The sequence below is a fragment of the Apium graveolens genome, chromosome 3 (genome assembly GCF_009905375.1).
Source record: "Apium graveolens cultivar Ventura chromosome 3, ASM990537v1, whole genome shotgun sequence".
Classification (NCBI taxonomy): Eukaryota; Viridiplantae; Streptophyta; class Magnoliopsida; order Apiales; family Apiaceae; genus Apium; species Apium graveolens.
Window position 1 is genome coordinate 295,753,111 of NC_133649.1, and position 16,592 is coordinate 295,769,702.

Sequence of the window (16,592 nt, forward strand, 5' to 3'; positions counted from 1 at the left end):
CGTTCTCGGTCAATTATTATAATTTTTGAAAAAGTGTTTTAAAATAAATATAAAGTATAATTTTATAAAAAAAAATAAAAAAGAATTTTCGAATAAAAAAATGTTTAAATTTTTATTAAAAAAATAAATTAAATTATAAAATTATATTTTCTTTTTATCTTAAATTGTGTGTCAAACACTCTTTTAGAAACGATACCAATCAGAGGCGATAATAATAATTTATGCCTTGATTTCACAATCATGTCGTTGTTTACTGTACCTACCTTTGTCCTGTTTATATTACTCTTTTAGAAATGTTTTCTATATATATATATTTTTTGGTTTTATGCCAATTTTAAAAATTTTGGTATGTTTGCTTATTAAGTCCAGTTTTGTTTGTAGACGGGATATTTTTGAGTAACTTAAGAAAACTTTTTGATATTCGGACCCCTCATAATTAGTTTCTCAATTTTCCGGATGAAATTTTAGAGGTTTTTAGACGTAATTAAAAAATCTTTAAAAAAAATTATGGGTTGGAAGGATTATTTAACTTTCTCTTTTAAATTTTATGTTATCTGTTGTGGATAACATGGAAATGATGCTTCGCTTAATTATTTTTCTCTTTTACTATAAATTGATTCGCTTGGAATCAGTGGCGGACGCAGAAAAGTTTTTTAGGGAGGTCCGGAAAATTTTTCGTGCCAAATTTTTTTACTATAAATTTTTTTATTTTCATTAAATTTCAGGAAAATTAAAAAAAAACATAATAAAAAATGATAATATTCTAAAAATAGTCTTTATGCATCATCCCTATCATCCTTAGAATATCTAACATATATTAATTAGTATACTAAGGGAGAGGAAAAAATTAAGACCGAGGAAAAAAATAAGGAAAACAAATGAATGCAGAAGTCTAGAAAAGCATATAGACAAGAAGGGGTTTCGAACCCTGGTGTCCGGTGAAAACAACACTACTTAAAACCATCCAACCTACAACAACTATTTATTCAGCCTACTACACTGAATATATTTGGAAATTTAGGGGGCTAGGGATAGGCCTGTCAATGGATCGGGTTTGGATCGGATCGGCCTAGATCCATATTCATATCGATTTATTTTTTCGGATTCGGATCGGATCGTCTCCGGATTTTTTATAGGCCGATCCATATCCGGATCCGTTCGGATCACGAATTTCGGATCGGATATCTGCTCCATTTATGTATATTTTTTTTTTACCTTTAATTATTACAAAATCTATTTAAAATTGACAATTTCGAAAAATTTTAAAATACAAGTAAAATATAACGAAGTCCAAAAATAAATTGCGAACTAAAATTCGCTTTTTGAAACAAAAATACTATTAGGTTGTATAATATTTTAATTCTAACAATAAAAAATGTTGATGTTGTAAAATGAAAGTGTTATATGAATTGAGACTTGGGTTATGCGGCTCTAAAAGGTAAAAAAACTAGGGTTATAGAAATGGACACTGTAGAGATCGAACCGAACTAAATATAGATCGTGGGACTTAGACTCGATGATAATGGGATTTGACTCGGGTATAACGGAACTTGACTTGGAAATTAAAGTGTTATATGATTTGAGACTTGGGTTATGCGGCTCCAAAAGGTAAAAGAACTACGGTTATAGAAATGCACTAGACTATAAAGACCGAGCCGAAGGAAATATAGATAATGGGATTTCACTCGAGAATAATACGTTTAAAATTAGAATTATTAAAAAATATTTTAATTACATTATATATATATATCAACCGGATCGGATTATTAACGGATCGGATCGGCCTAAATCCATATCCGCTCCATTTATAATCGGATTTTTCTTATCGGATCGGATTTTTAATAGGTCAATCCATATCCACTAAAATGGTCTAGGATCAGATCGGGTTGGATCGGATTTTCGCTCCATTGACAGGCCTAGCCAGGGACCCCCGGACCCCAGATCCGCCTCTGCTTGGAATTGATAGATGCTAAAATCTTATATTTAAAACTCTATTTAAGCATCCATTTCATTTTTTGAAACTTTGAAAACAGACTTTTAACTCTCCACAACATGAAACATGCTTAAGAGTAAATTTAATTCATGTTTTGCATGAAAATAATGATTACTATGGTCTTACAGACAATGGTGTTAGATCTCTGAAAATTAGTTTTAATTAAATTAATAGTATTATAATAACTTGCAGTTGGCACATGAACATACTGCCTTGTCGTTGCATTATCTAATTTTCCTCTAAAATCATCTTATAGAAATTTCAAAATGAAGCCACTCAGCCTCTCTCTCTCTCTCTCTCCCTCTCTCTCCTCTCTCTCTCAAAATATCTTGCATCACAGCATACAGAGAGAATCTCACCAAAAAGAAAGTGTTTTCAATCTTCATCATCAAATTGTTAAGTAGAGTTGTGCAACAAAAAGGAATAAATAATATTAATAAATAAATAAATCCCTATAGTTCTTTCTTTCTTTCATCATTTTCATGATCTTGAACACAACCTGGCTAATTCTCTCTGTGTACACATAATAAGTACATAATGTCCGATGACACCTTAAGATCTCTATCACTAGATTGTTTAAATCTGTTAATAAACGGGCAATCTTTCAGTGATGTAACCTTCAGTGTAGAAGGTCGTCTAGTACATGCTCACAAATGCATCTTAGCAGCCAGAAGCCTCTTCTTCAGAAAATTCTTCTGCGAAACCGACACATCGAGCTGTGATCACACTAGCAGGACTACAAGTGGATCAGGTAGTGCGTTGACATCATCGCATAATTGTCAGGTGATACCGGTGAATTCAGTAGGGTACGAGGTTTTCTTGCTGATGTTGCAGTTCTTGTATAGTGGACAAGTCTCAGTTGTGCCACAAAAACACGAGCCGAGGCCTAATTGTCGGGAGAGAAGTTGTTGGCATACGCATTGCACTGCTGCTGTTGATCTTGCTCTTGATATTCTTGCTGCCGCTGCATCTTTTGGTGTTCAACAGCTTGCTTTAATTACTCAGGTTATAACTAATTCTATTCTTACTGCTCCTTTTTACCTCAGATTTTAGGGCGTCGGTCCGCATCCACCGATGTTCAAAAATCGTCTATCTGCGGAGAATTTTCACGAACAGGAAGAATTCTAAAATCAAAAATTTAAGTGCGGATAGAGTGATACGAGTGACCCCTCCATTCATGTTAACCCGTGTTAAAAATATTCACGGAAATTTTTCACTAACAGATAATTACGGTCTATCATTTGCCGTGGGACAGGATCCATATAAATCCAAAAACATTTACCTATTTTTTTGCATGCTGTGCAGCTTCTTTTTTGTTTGAGCTTGAATTAAAAAAGTTGGATTTGATCTTTCACTGCAATCTAGTACAGTACTTGTTTCTTTACTTTTCTGGCACTTCCCCTATTTAGAATACAACTTTTGCAGTAATGTTTGATTCAACTATGAGTTTCAAAACATGTGATTCTAAAGAAATGAATGTTTGATAAGAGTAAAATTGTACTAGTATATGTCATTTGAGAAGAAAAGAAAGATGGACCAAACCAAGAATCTATCTATCAATCATCTTCATATACCATGCAAGTTTCTGATTTTATTTATCTTAATTTGGGTTCCTCCACATTTACTGTTCACCCCCCAATTATTTCTCATTTTAGATCTTACTCCCTCGGTCCCTGAAAACGTTTCCTCTTTGTGTTGGACACGTTTGCCAGTGCACACTTTTGATCTTTAATATCTTTAATTTCGTATTAATATTAAATATAAAAAGATTATTGTATTTAAGTAGTTATAAATACGAATCCAACAAAATCACTCATGACTATATTTGATCTTATAAATTAGACATAAAAAACCCCACTTTCCTTGATTGGTTTTTTAAAATTGACATATACAACCAAACTTATATGCCAAAACATTAAAGCAAGTAGAAATAAGTCTTGCCTAATTATACCAAATTTAATCTTACCGTGATTATTTGACGCGATATGAAATATAAGTAGAAATAAGTCTTGCTCATCACGTACCGTGATTATTTGACGCGATATGATATATTTTCACATACATTTGTCGTGGATCATCATCCTTTATAAAATTCCCCTCTCTCCCTCTCGCCCCTCGGTATACATGTGTATACATTTAGAGTGTTGCTTTTATTAGTTATTAAGCACTCCTTGCGATAGTTATAATTATTCATCAGTTGATATTAACTTCTTTTTATTGAATTTGTGTACTTAATTGTTACTGCAGAAGCAATTGGAGAGCATTGTAGAGAAGGCCTCAATTGAAGATGTGATGAAGGTTTTATTAGCATCAAGAAAGCACGAAATGCACCAGCTTTGGAATAGTTGCTCGCATTTAGTCGCAAAATCTGGTCTTCCACCTGAAATCCTAGCTAAGCATCTTCCTATCGATGTCGTATCCAGAATCGAGGAACTTCGTCTCAAATCATCACTCATTCTCCATTCTGCCGTACCCCATCACCAAATCACAACATCAGCCAACTTCAAGGACCACAGTATCCGTCGAATGAAGCGAGCTCTTGATTCTTCTGACGTGGAATTGGTAAAACTCATGGTCATGGGACAAGGCCTAAATCTCGACGAAGCACTCGCACTGCATTATGCTGTGGAGAATTGCAGCAGAGAAGTAGTCAAGGCATTGCTCGAACTCGGTGCAGCAGATGTTAATCTCCCCTCAGGCCTAACAGGTAAAACACCCCTCCACATTGCAGCGGAGATGGTGTCAGCAGACATGGTTTCTGTACTTCTAGACCACCACGCAGATCCAAATGTCAAAACGGCAGAAGGAGTTACTCCTCTCGACGTGCTAAGAACCCTAACATCAGATTTTTTGTTTAAAGGGGCGCTTCCGGGGCTAAAACACATTGAACCTAACAAGCTTAGGCTTTGTCTTGAGCTTGTACAATCAGCAGCTCTGGTGATTTCAAGAGAAGGAGCTGGAGAAGCTGGTACAAATGCTTCCCAGGCCATTTATCCGCCGCCTTGGAGAAGTAGTGAAGATCACCCAAGTGATTCGAAAATGGTGTATCATAATCTTGGAGCAACAGCTTCAGCACATTTGAATGAGGGAGATAGTAAAAATGCCCAAAGGGATCAACCTTCTTCTATGTTTTACACTTCTCATCATGCCTAGTTGCCTACTAATTATAATAATTTACTAGCCTAGATACCAACATACTCCCTCCGTCCCATTATACGTTTCCTATTTTGACTTCTGATACTGTTTATGATAAGCGATTGACTATTAATTTACGTCTAATTTATAAGATCAAATATAGTAATAAGTAATCTTGTTAAATTCGTATTTATGAGTACTTTAATACAATGAAGTTTTTATATTTAATAGTAATACGAAATTAAATATATTAACAATCAAAAGTGTGCACTGACAAACGTGTCCAACACAAATAGGAAACATTTTTAGGAATGGAGGGAGTATTAACTATATACTCCCTCCGTCCCTCCCAAATGTTTACATTTGGGTTGAGCACGGAGTTTAAGAAAAATGATTAATTAGTGGAGGAATGTTAAAAAAGTGAGTAAAGTAGTGGAACCGATTAATATTATATGTATAAAGTGGGTATAGTGGAGAGAATTAGTTGATGTAGTTACTTTTTATATTATAAAAACTTTTCTATTTTTGGAAAATTTTGAAATGTAAACAATTGGAAGGGACATCCCAAAAAGGAAACTGTAAACAAATAGGAGGGACAGATGGAGTAAATATTTTTAAATCAATTCTTAACATATATAATCTATTTCATCCAATGATTAATTGTTCAGAAACTAGCACTCTTAGTTATCTGGTAGGGTTTTTCTGCAAAGTTTTTTAGGATTTTTGCGATGATGATCATCACTCTCAACCCTCCCTACACCCTAAGGGCTTGCTCCCGAGTTTTTTAATGGAAAAGAAGAGGTAAAGTACTTTCATCTCATTTTTGTAGTGAAAGTTTTGAAATGAAAGATTGTCAAATTTACATTTATTAACACTTCAATTCCTTTTGCTCGTTTTAAAAAATCGGAAGTACGATTACGAAGGAAAGCGAAACTAATTTACATAACCCCCACTTGCTTTCCTTTCTTTTTAAAACTCCGGAACAAGGGTTAAGTAGGGACCAGAGTGAGTGCATCACGTGACCACCTATGTTAAAATGTATAGGATGCATGGTAGGGTTATTTATCTTCATGATTAGGTCTTCTTAGGGTTTTGTTTGGAGGTGAGACTTTTTATTCTAATGGGGCTGGCATGAGCTGTCTAGCTCATCCAATTCACCTTGCTTCTTTTCTTTCCTTTGCTGGTATAAATCTTCTTTTATTGGCTTTCATTCAAGTGTGCCAAATTAGCTAAAGCCTAAGTGGCCATCATTTTGCTATGAGAATTTTGATTGGTTGTCCTCCATGAATGCAACATTGAATTTTGACTAGAAGACAACGGCCTAATCAGAAGATGTTGAACACTATACTTTCTATAATATTTAATAATTTTAACTTGTACTAATTTTTTATATGTTTTAAGAGCACTCTAATGGTGATAACAGAACCTATTAGCTAAAAAATGATAAAATAAAGATTATATAAATTTTTAAACCATCAAAATCCTTAAAAAATGATTGGAGTGCTCAAATTTTCACAAATTTAGTTAACGAAATGTAATTATATCCGAGGATTTTGATGGTTTAACAAATATAGTTAACCAAATGTAATGATTGGAGTGCTCAAATTTTCACAAATCATTTAAAAATGTAACCTCGATGCCACATACATAGCTAAGGATTTTGTTGGATTGCAGAGAGAAAAAGATATAAAGGTAACTAAAGTACGTAGTTCTACATTCAATCGCGATTGTGCTTTCTGAGTTTTAAAAAGAACGAAAGCAAATAGTAATTAATGCAGATTTAACAAAATTTCACTCCAAATTTTCATTTCAAGAATGAGATGAAAATATTTTTACCTCCTTATCACTTACGTTTTTTCTTTTTAAAAGCTCAGGAACATTAACACAAATACAACCAAAGATTTAGGAAACAAATATATTACTGAGAAGTACTGATATGCATACAGAACATCTGCAGTTTGTTTATGTATTCAAATTTCTCAGTCCTTGAGATTTTGCGGCTTCCTATATAAAGTATTGCAGATATTCCTCCTAATTTTAATAAATTTATATAATATAGTGTTACTACGAGAGAATTGCATTTTGCACCCCTTATATTTGGCCAAAACACAATTTTGTATAACTATTTTCACAAATTGCACTTTGCATCCCCTACTTTGAAATCCGCTTCAATATGCACCATTTTTGCCTAATTTTTTAGCCCTAATTGTTATCTCCAACAATAAATCTTATTGGCAAAAAGGGTGCACTTTGAAGCGAATTTCAAAATAGGGACATGCAAACTGCAATTTATGAAAATAGATATACAAAATTATGTTTTGGCCAAATTTAAGGGATGCAAAATGCAATTCTGTCGTGTTACTACTTTATATAATATAGTATGTGAAGCCTCTTGACTAAATGGAGCTAATGCACATATATAACTGGATTTTGACATGTTATAGTATGTGAAGCCTCTTGACTAAATGAGCTAATGCACATATATAACTGGATTTTGACATCGAAAGTTTAATAGTTGTATAATTTTACGTCAACTTACAGTTTACGCTTTCTTTGGTGAGCAGATCCAACTGTCAAAACCAGACACTTTCAACTTTCAAACGGAAGGGGGAGAAGGAGAGGGTGGAGATTTACATCAGGGACAACTAAACATGCATAAAGACATGCCAGAACCAGGATTCCCCAACAAGAAGCAGAGCAGATGGACAGGTTTACAACTCGGGGAACGCAGATACTGATAACAAGATGGGCGTGCAATGCCGTACACAGTGATTCTACACAAATACTCTGTGTGTGTGTGTGTGTTTTCATATGACATACATAGACAACTGCGGGTTTTTTATATGTACACTAGAGGACCCGATGTTATATCTAAATAGTAAAGGATCCTGGTCTATGATAATGGTATGCTCTACAGACTTCCTATACAAAGGCTTGAAGACTTCTGTCCTCATTTTAATAAACTCTTTAGAATATAATGTCATTACTTAATATTTTTGAGGGGAAAAAAGGAGTAAAAACCATTTCTGTTTATAACTTCAGAAGTGTGCCCCCAGACTCCAGGCTCAAGGTAACTTAGAAAATATATATATATCGAGAGTCTCTAACAAGGCCAAAACACTATGCACATATAACTGGATTTCGACATGTCCAAGGTTCAATTAATTGTTTCTCGACTTATAGTTTACACTTTTCTTTGTTAAGCAGATCTAGACCTGTCGAAACCAAACACTTTCAATTTTCAAATGGAAGAGGGGCAGAGGGGAGGGTGAGAATATAGATTAGGGTCAACTAAACGTGCACAAAGACATGCCGGAACCAATACAATGGGAGACCTGTGGCAAAAAAAAAATTATTCCTTGAGTTTTAAGGTCATCCGGATCTTGATTTCTTTCTGTTTCGATGCGTATTTTTGAAGACCAGTTGGACTTCGGGATTATTTTGTCAATTAGTTTTAGATGAGCAACCAGAACTACATCCTAGGCCTCCCTTGGTTCCACAACCATCATTTACTTGGTTCCGCAACCATCATTGACGTAAAAATGTGATACATGGACGTGAAGATGTGATTCAATTTACGTACAACTTCCAAGTTTGTTTTGAGAGAACATAAACACATACCTTTACCTTTAAACCTGACATACAAAGTCACCATTATTGTCGACAGAACATGTAAGTACCAAGAAATTCATTATCTGGATAACCGTCCCTCTTCATACCTCCCAACGGGAATCCCGCATAAGGAACTGCTATCAAGTCGAGAGAATCTGTTATTACCTGCGAGGTCCTGATCTAATCTCCTTTATCCGCGTCCTCCAGTAAATATTTCAGGCATCTTAGAGAATTTACTTGCAATAAAAGCTTATACTGCCAAAAGAAAGGAAGAAAACAATCTCAGAAATATTAGCAGGTCAGAAGAACATCAGAAGTTTATGATGTATATCAACGAGTGTTAAGTGTAGCCCTGGATGGATGAAGTAGACAACCTGAAGTCTATCTTTAATGTCCTCAATATCCCCATGCCAGGAAAGCCATCTTCATTTCGTACAGTGGAATACATATAAACAGTGCAGAAAGGCCCTTTTGGCAACCCAGTCAAGATTTTAAGCATTAAAATACTTTTTCCTCCGTTCAGGACCAACAACCTAGGCTGAAAATAAATTATTCAAAAAGCTCATTGTCTAACAGCATTAATAATTATCAAAATTAAGAACAATTTTTCAAAAGTACTCAAACAAATTATCATGTATATAAAAAGACATTAAAATGGAGGTAACTCTTTACTTCCATTGTTGGGCCTGTCTTGAGTATACAAAAGAGGGGAAAAAACCGTAATATAACATCAGTTGGGGTATCCTGGGTTTCATTATAAATTTTCCATTAACATATTCCCCTTATTTAATATCTATGCTGAAGTGCAATTTATGGCGAGAAGCAGGCTTGCCCTTTTACACGAGTTGGTAAACTGATACTTACAGAAACAAATTACTAGAGCAGGAGAAAAGAAAAGGACTAAGATAGCTTTTACAAATACTGAACAGAAGGTCAAGGCGGTAGCAACCCCAGTTTAAGTGATAATATACCATACCATTTTGGAACCAAAAATGCATACATCTAGCAGAAATTTAGTAACCGAGACTGCTGGGTACGGCATCAGTTTCTAATACTCTAAAACAGAAGATAATGGCCATAAATTGAAGATAATATGTCCAGCAAAATATAACAGTTAAGTTTATTTTACTGAAGCGGGTGAGGATGGGCTTTATCAATATAGATTATAGCGAGACTCCAAGTTTCACTTGTGAATAGAAGAATATGAGCTGCTATTGCAGCATAAACATCTAAGATACAATGACAAACCTTGACTGCAAACGGGCTGAGCAGACAGGACAAATCAGTATCCAAGATAACAGATTGGAGTTTAGGACAGACTTTAGTGTTGTCTATGATATACATGCTAAAAAATGGCCAAAAATATCACATTGCAAATATTTGCTCAAAAACTAACACAAGGATTGCACATGTTTCATGAAATATTCTCCGGGTTCTTGCATTGCACAGGATGAAATACTAAAAATGGCCCAAAATATCACAGGATAGTAGAAAAGAGAATGAATATACAACAAGTTACTAGTTCTGGAAGAAAATATCTTACAGGGGAAATACTTGCCCATGATATGATTGCAAGAGTTATCCAACGATAAGCAAGTTGAAGAGACAGGAATCTCATGCGAGGCATCGAGATCGGAGAAGTTTTAAATGTAATTAGCTGCTGCTAATCGTGACACTTTTCCAGACCATGTGCCCCAGATTAGATGGCACCATGACTAACATAAAATCATCTGATGTTGAAGTCATCATCTCATATTCTCTCCAAGAGCATTCTTTAAACAAATGATTTTTTGTGCAACTTATAAAGTCACATAAACATTTGATTGACATTTTATCTTATAGAAGTAAACTAGTTACGAAATTCACGGGAACCAGCATATGTATTGTAAAATTTGTTTTCAGTTCAAACTATCCATGATCTTTATGCAGGGAAAACTATTTTGGGGAATTAGATTCTCCGAACCCTTTTGATGATATCTTCGCACTTTGGCATTTTAGAGATTGACAGTACTGAATGCTTTAGTCTACAGATACGAGAATGTAACTGCTCAGTGATGTTATAATTGTTGATACCAAACTTGTGCAAGGTATTTCTGAATCTTCTTAACAGCTGCACATTCTTCTGCAATTATCACTTCTCACGCTTTTATAGTGAACATATAAATATAATTCCTGATCAAACACCTAGTCTGTCAACACCTTCATGAGCAAATAAAATTGCAGAAGCCTAATATGTGTATGGTAGTATGCATAAACAGAACTGGGATGTTCCCAAACTTTTTTCCAAGAATTTTGATTTAGAAAAGAAAAAGTCAATTTTGCAGATTAAAACGAGCAGTAGAAGATGAGGATTCGTGCAACTTTGAAATATTAATGATGTTATAATTTACTTAAGCACTTCACTCTGTAGTGGTATAAGCATATTGCAGCTAAACTAACTATTGCATATAATAGTACCACTAAAAAAATGATTCGTAAGAGAAGGTGATTTTGCAATATAAAGATTTGGCCTTTTAGTTTTTAATAATACCCAACAAAGTCATTCTAAAGAAAAGGAAGATGAAATAAATGAGATAAAAACAGTAAGAAACTGAGAGATCACAAATGTATAGAACGGAGATGTTCTTTTATAAATTTTTGCAAGTCGTTCAAACTTCAACACGAACAATGATCAACATATGTACAAAACCAGATAATACCAAAACGAACTAAATTACTAGAGAGATATCAATCAACTATGAGTTCTACTCATAAATTATTAATGAACTTCAATTGTATAGAACAGAGATGTTCTTTTATAAATTTTTGCAAGTCGGTCAAAGTTTGAACTTCAGCAGGAACAATGATCAATATATGTACAAAACAAGATAATATCAACGTTCAACACAAACTAAACTACTAGAGATATATCAATGAACTGTGATTTTTACTCATGAATTATTAAAGAACTTCAAATAATCTGAAAAGTAATACCGAACTGTAAATGCCAATTCTCGGAGGCCAACAACATTCAAGGGCAGCAACCGGGACAATGAATCAATCCATTCTCATTACAATTATCGCACATTTTCATTTCCCCTTCCCGAAAACACTTCCTACTCCCATTACAATCACTACACAGCACAAACCTCGCATCTCCACAGCCACTGACAAACCAATCCCGGATCCTTAACAGGAAACCCTTCCAACAAAACAGCCAACTCTCCATCTTCGTGAAGCTGCCTAATCTCATCAACACCACCTAAACACTTCCCCCTAACAAACACTTGTGGCAAACTAAACCTTTTCCCCTGAAACAACCCCCGTAATTCCTTCCTGTATTTCGAATCCATCGAAACATCTCTTTCATCCACCAACACTCCTAACAACTTCAGAATCATCCTCACCTGACAACAATCCTCATAAGTCTTTCTAATCCCTCTCATACTAGTAAAGTACAAAACAATCAAATCTTTCTTAAAGTTTGAATCTTTACAACAATTAGACTCACCCATGTTCAACTAAGCTCATAAGAATCAAGAAAATCAGGTGAATCTTCGATTTTCTTGATCAATCCAGTTAAAACAAGAACTGGGTTTTCCAAGATTTGGTAATTATGATCTGGGTGCTTAACAAAATGAAAATCAAAATCATCAATTAATTCCCAATTGTTAATTGAAGAATTAGGGTTTGGCTGAGAATTAATAGAAAAATTAGGGCTTTGATGGGTTGAAGCTGAGTTACCCATGACTAAAAATGAAGATTGTAAGTAGATTTTGATCTGGGTTTTGTTTTGGGGATTTTGGTTGACTCCAGAGAGTTCTTGCGATACACTGCTTTAGTTCTATCGCACAACATGCAAAAAATTAAAAAATAAACTATAATGCACATTTTTCTCTTTCATTTCAAAAGTCATTTTTTTATCATAAAATGGGATTTATTTTGAAAAATACACACATGTTGAAGAGTATTTTTAAATAAAATACAATTTATAATATTTGAAATTTCGTAAGCAACTTCGAGTAACTCATATGCAACATTTGCAAGTTCGTACAAACTTTTTTTCACCCTCGTACGTAACTATATATAACCATATTTTTGTAAATAAGTTCAAAATTATGGGTATTTCCCGAAAAACTTCATCAATGAATTTATAAAATATTCATCATCATAGATTAAAATAATATTTTATACTTATGATTCATATACATTGAGACCTCAATTTCAATTTCTGTATTGTCAGTGATAAATTTTAACATGGAGGAGGAGCGGCCAAATTGTACACTTGTTTTCAAGCAATAAATCATCTAGGAGAGAGTGTGCAAATGATATGAAACTGTCATTAAAGGCCTTGATTCTATGGGTTGTGGAAGCTGGTTATGTTCTGGGTTCCAAACACTTCTTTCATGCAAGAAAATGGACCCAATGGCATTCTCGTGCTTGGTTCTGTTAAAGAATATAAGATCCTATTCGGACCTTCCTCTACCACCTTAAGGTTTTAGTGTGACTGGTTACTTACCCTGGTATCAGAACTCGGTTCAGGGAGGGACTCGGGTGTCAATCCCTTCCGGGTTAAGTTGTCGCAACTTCTGGTGAGAAGAGCCATGCTTTATGTTGATGGTAACGAATGTCAGAACGCTGCATCTCCCAAGTTTTGGTGGAAGCTAAGAGCAAGATGTCTCCAGATGAAGGGCTCATAATCTACCAACTTCATTATTAGTTTTCTTGCCCCCGGTGAAGAATATAGGTTCTGCAGACTTCTGCAGTCTCCCTGACCAGCCAGCATTTGTAAATTTTATATCGATCTTATTAGGCCTTTTTGACTGCAGATGATACGAAATACGAATATAGCTACATATGCTGTTTTGCCTGGCCAAAACACTAGTCCATTGTGATCACTATTTATGGTACTTGCACACAAGCAAACTCAGCAGACAGCTCCTCCTTGTTTATTCCTTACTAGAATAGTTATTGGCAGATTGTTATGTCACTCGGAACTCTTCATTTTACTTCGAGTACCCGTGTCGGACACTCGACACTCGGAACTGGACACTTATTGTAGGATAAAATCATGTATATTTTTCAAAATATAGCCAAGTCCGATACTTGACAAGTATCCATGCCGGACACTTATAACCGAGTCCGAGTAACGTACTTTGACATAATATTGAACTGACAATAATTACTAATTACTTTCATTTAACAGTATTTTGCTTGAGTTAAATGCATGTGTGAGTTAATAATGCAGTGTATTGCTAACATTATTATGTTTTGTCATTTTGGAAAAGAAAAAAAGTTGATTAATGTGTCAGTTTAAACTTTTATGACAAGTGGGAAAAAAGCCCATGCATTAATAATACACAATAAATCTTAATAAATTGAAGAAGATATTGTAGTAACATCTTTATCACCACTTAAAGTTATAAATTTCTTCTAAAATCAAGAACTGACCATGTCTGTGGCACATAAACAAAGATGGTTGATCATCAAACAAAGGTTTGGTTTATACTAGTTTCACTTGTGGTGTATTTTGTTTCAGTTTGTGCAGTGAAAGGTTATAGTATTAGTGATGAAACTGATGATAACACCACACAAAACTTTGTCCAGTGTCTGTCAACCAAGTTCCCCAACAGCACCACACATCTTTATAATAAGACTTCACCTGAATTTCAGACTCTTTACCAATCTATGCAGCAAAATACAAGATGGTTTGGCTCTTCATCAGGACCTGTTTTGATATTAACACCTATTAGTGAAACCGAGATTCAGGCAGCTGTTACATGCAGCCAGAAGAATGGAGTTAAGCTTAGGATCAAAAGCGGTGGCCATGACTACGAGGGATTGTCGTTTAGATCCAAGACAAGTTCAACCTTTGTCATCATTGACATGTCTCAGATTCGAGATGTTAAGGTAGATGTAGCTAATGAAGTGGCCTGGGTGGGAGCAGGAGCGACGATTGGAGAGCTGTACTATGCTATTGCTAAGAAAAGTCCTGTTCTTGGATTCCCTGCAGGGACAGCTCCCAGTGTTGGAATTGGAGGACAAATTTGTGGTGGTGGTTTTGGATGGTTATTTAGAAACTATGGCCTAGCAGCTGACAATGTACTGGATGCACACATTGTGGATGCGTCTGGGCGTTTGCTCGACAGAAAAACAATGGGGGAGGATTTGTTTTGGGCTATTAGAGGAGGTGGGGGAGGCAGTTTTGGGATCATCACATCTTGGAAAATTAAGCTAGTCCAGGTTCCTTCAATGGTGACAACTTTTACCAAGCACAAGTTGCTAACTGAAAATGCTACTGCATTACTCGACGAGTGGCAACTGATTGCTCCAAAGCTCCCAAACAAACTGGTCATCAGGATTTTGGCAAGACTGCAGAATAAAAACGGAGAGAAATCAGTTAAAATTTCCTTTAACTCTCTCTTTCAGGGAGCTAAATCCGATTTAATGACAATTATGAACGACAGATTTCCATCACTAGGTTTGATTGAATCAGAATGCTTTGAGATGCCTTGGATAAACACTTCTATTCTCTACTGGGGAGCAAAGCAAGGAAACGAGTACCCTCTAGACGAGATACTGAACCGGACAGACAGGCTTGTAGGCACATACAAAGGCAAATCGGATTTTGTAAACAAGCCACTTCCCACAAGTGCATTCCAAGGAATCTGGGATTTGTTTACGGAAGAAAATGGCCTTATTATACTCGAACCATTTGGTGGGAAAATGGATGAGTTCTCGGAACATGATCTTCCTTTCCCTTACCGCAATGGTACATTATATAACATACAGTACTTAATCCACTGGCAAAACAATAATCAAGAACAAGGCCAGAGAAGTATGGAGTGGATAAACAAGATGTACGAGTACATGACGCCTTTTGTAACAAGCAATCCCCGGGGAGCATATGTGAATTACAGGGACCTTGACTTGGGAATGAATCAACAAGGCAAAAGCAGCTACAATGCAGCTAAAGTCTGGGGACAGAAATATTTTGGCAGTAATTTCGACAAGCTGTGTAGAGTGAAGCAACGAGTCGATCCTCGTGATTTCTTCAGTCATGAACAAAGCATCCCTCCCATGTCTGTGGAGTCTGAAAAAGCAACTGAAATCGCGCCTGCATTGCCACCGGTTAAGTCTGCAAGGCCCTTGACTAAATGGTACACTGGTTGGAGCTGAACCACAGCAACATTCTTACCAAGAAGACAGTAATACTGAACATAGAAACAATAACACAAGCATTTTACCAAGGGTTATCAATCATCTCACAAGTTACAACATATTTACTTGCTGATCTTTTCTTTTTGTTAGCTTATATAGAAGACTTTATTTAAAGGGTGGTGTAGAAAATTTAGGCAGTGCTGGTTAGGATCATGGTTACACAAATTAGCCGATTTTTTATTTTTCAAAATTTTTCGATAAATTATTAATAAATTATCAGATTTTTCATAAAATCATCCGATATATACGGTAATTCTACCTATTAGTTCCAATTTTTAAAATATATAAATATATGCGTGGGATGTGTCACTATTTATAAAAAATATATAATCGCAAATATTGAAATATTTATATATAAGAAAAAATATGTGCTATTTAGTCATGGTTATAGAAAAAATTGGCTATAAATCACTCAAAACGGTTAAAAAAATATTTATCCGATTTGGTCGATTTATTATTAACCACCGATAAATCATCCAATTTTTTAAAAATCACAATTTCAACCGAAAAGTTTCGATTTCCGAAATATGTTAGAATAGTTTCAATTTCCGAAATATGTAATCATGTGCCGGGTAGTCTAATTAAAATTTTCTAAAAAAATAAAAATAAATTAAAATAAAAATTCCCACTTTGGATTGGACTCTTCTATATG

At 35.0% G+C, this 16,592-nt stretch overlaps 2 protein-coding genes and 1 long non-coding RNA gene across 3 annotated transcripts; 2 read left to right on the forward strand and 1 right to left on the reverse strand.

The window, feature by feature from the left end:
* Nucleotides 1-2,213: 2,213 nt before the first annotated feature.
* On the forward strand, nucleotides 2,214-5,320 carry LOC141713671 (BTB/POZ domain and ankyrin repeat-containing protein NBCL-like). Its single transcript, XM_074517188.1, has 2 exons — nucleotides 2,214-2,998; nucleotides 4,241-5,320. Exons 1-2 carry the CDS (start codon nucleotides 2,531-2,533, stop codon nucleotides 5,144-5,146), a joined length of 1,374 nt encoding a protein of 457 aa, XP_074373289.1. The 5' UTR covers nucleotides 2,214-2,530; the 3' UTR covers nucleotides 5,147-5,320.
* Nucleotides 5,321-8,582: 3,262 nt separating this feature from the next.
* On the reverse strand, nucleotides 8,583-11,857 carry LOC141713672 (uncharacterized). Its single transcript, XR_012572018.1, has 3 exons — nucleotides 10,284-11,857; nucleotides 9,115-9,278; nucleotides 8,583-8,995 (listed from the first exon to the last, which is right to left on the reverse strand). It is a non-coding gene; the product is annotated as an uncharacterized LOC141713672 (long non-coding RNA).
* Nucleotides 11,858-14,194: 2,337 nt separating this feature from the next.
* On the forward strand, nucleotides 14,195-15,898 carry LOC141715236 (berberine bridge enzyme-like 23). The gene has a single exon (XM_074518711.1). It carries the CDS (start codon nucleotides 14,195-14,197, stop codon nucleotides 15,896-15,898), a length of 1,704 nt encoding a protein of 567 aa, XP_074374812.1.
* Nucleotides 15,899-16,592: the final 694 nt, after the last annotated feature.

What these genes read in the sequence shown, in the direction of transcription:
- LOC141713671 (XM_074517188.1), top strand. Translation starts at nt 2,531, where the DNA reads ATGTCCGATGACACCTTAAGATCTCTATCACTAGATTGTTTAAATCTG. An exon ending in AGCTTGCTTTAATTACTCAG is followed by an intron (nt 2,999 to 4,240) that starts GTTATAACTAAT and finishes TTGTTACTGCAG; the next exon opens with AAGCAATTGGAGAGCATTGT.
- LOC141715236 (XM_074518711.1), top strand. Translation starts at nt 14,195, where the DNA reads ATGGTTGATCATCAAACAAAGGTTTGGTTTATACTAGTTTCACTTGTG.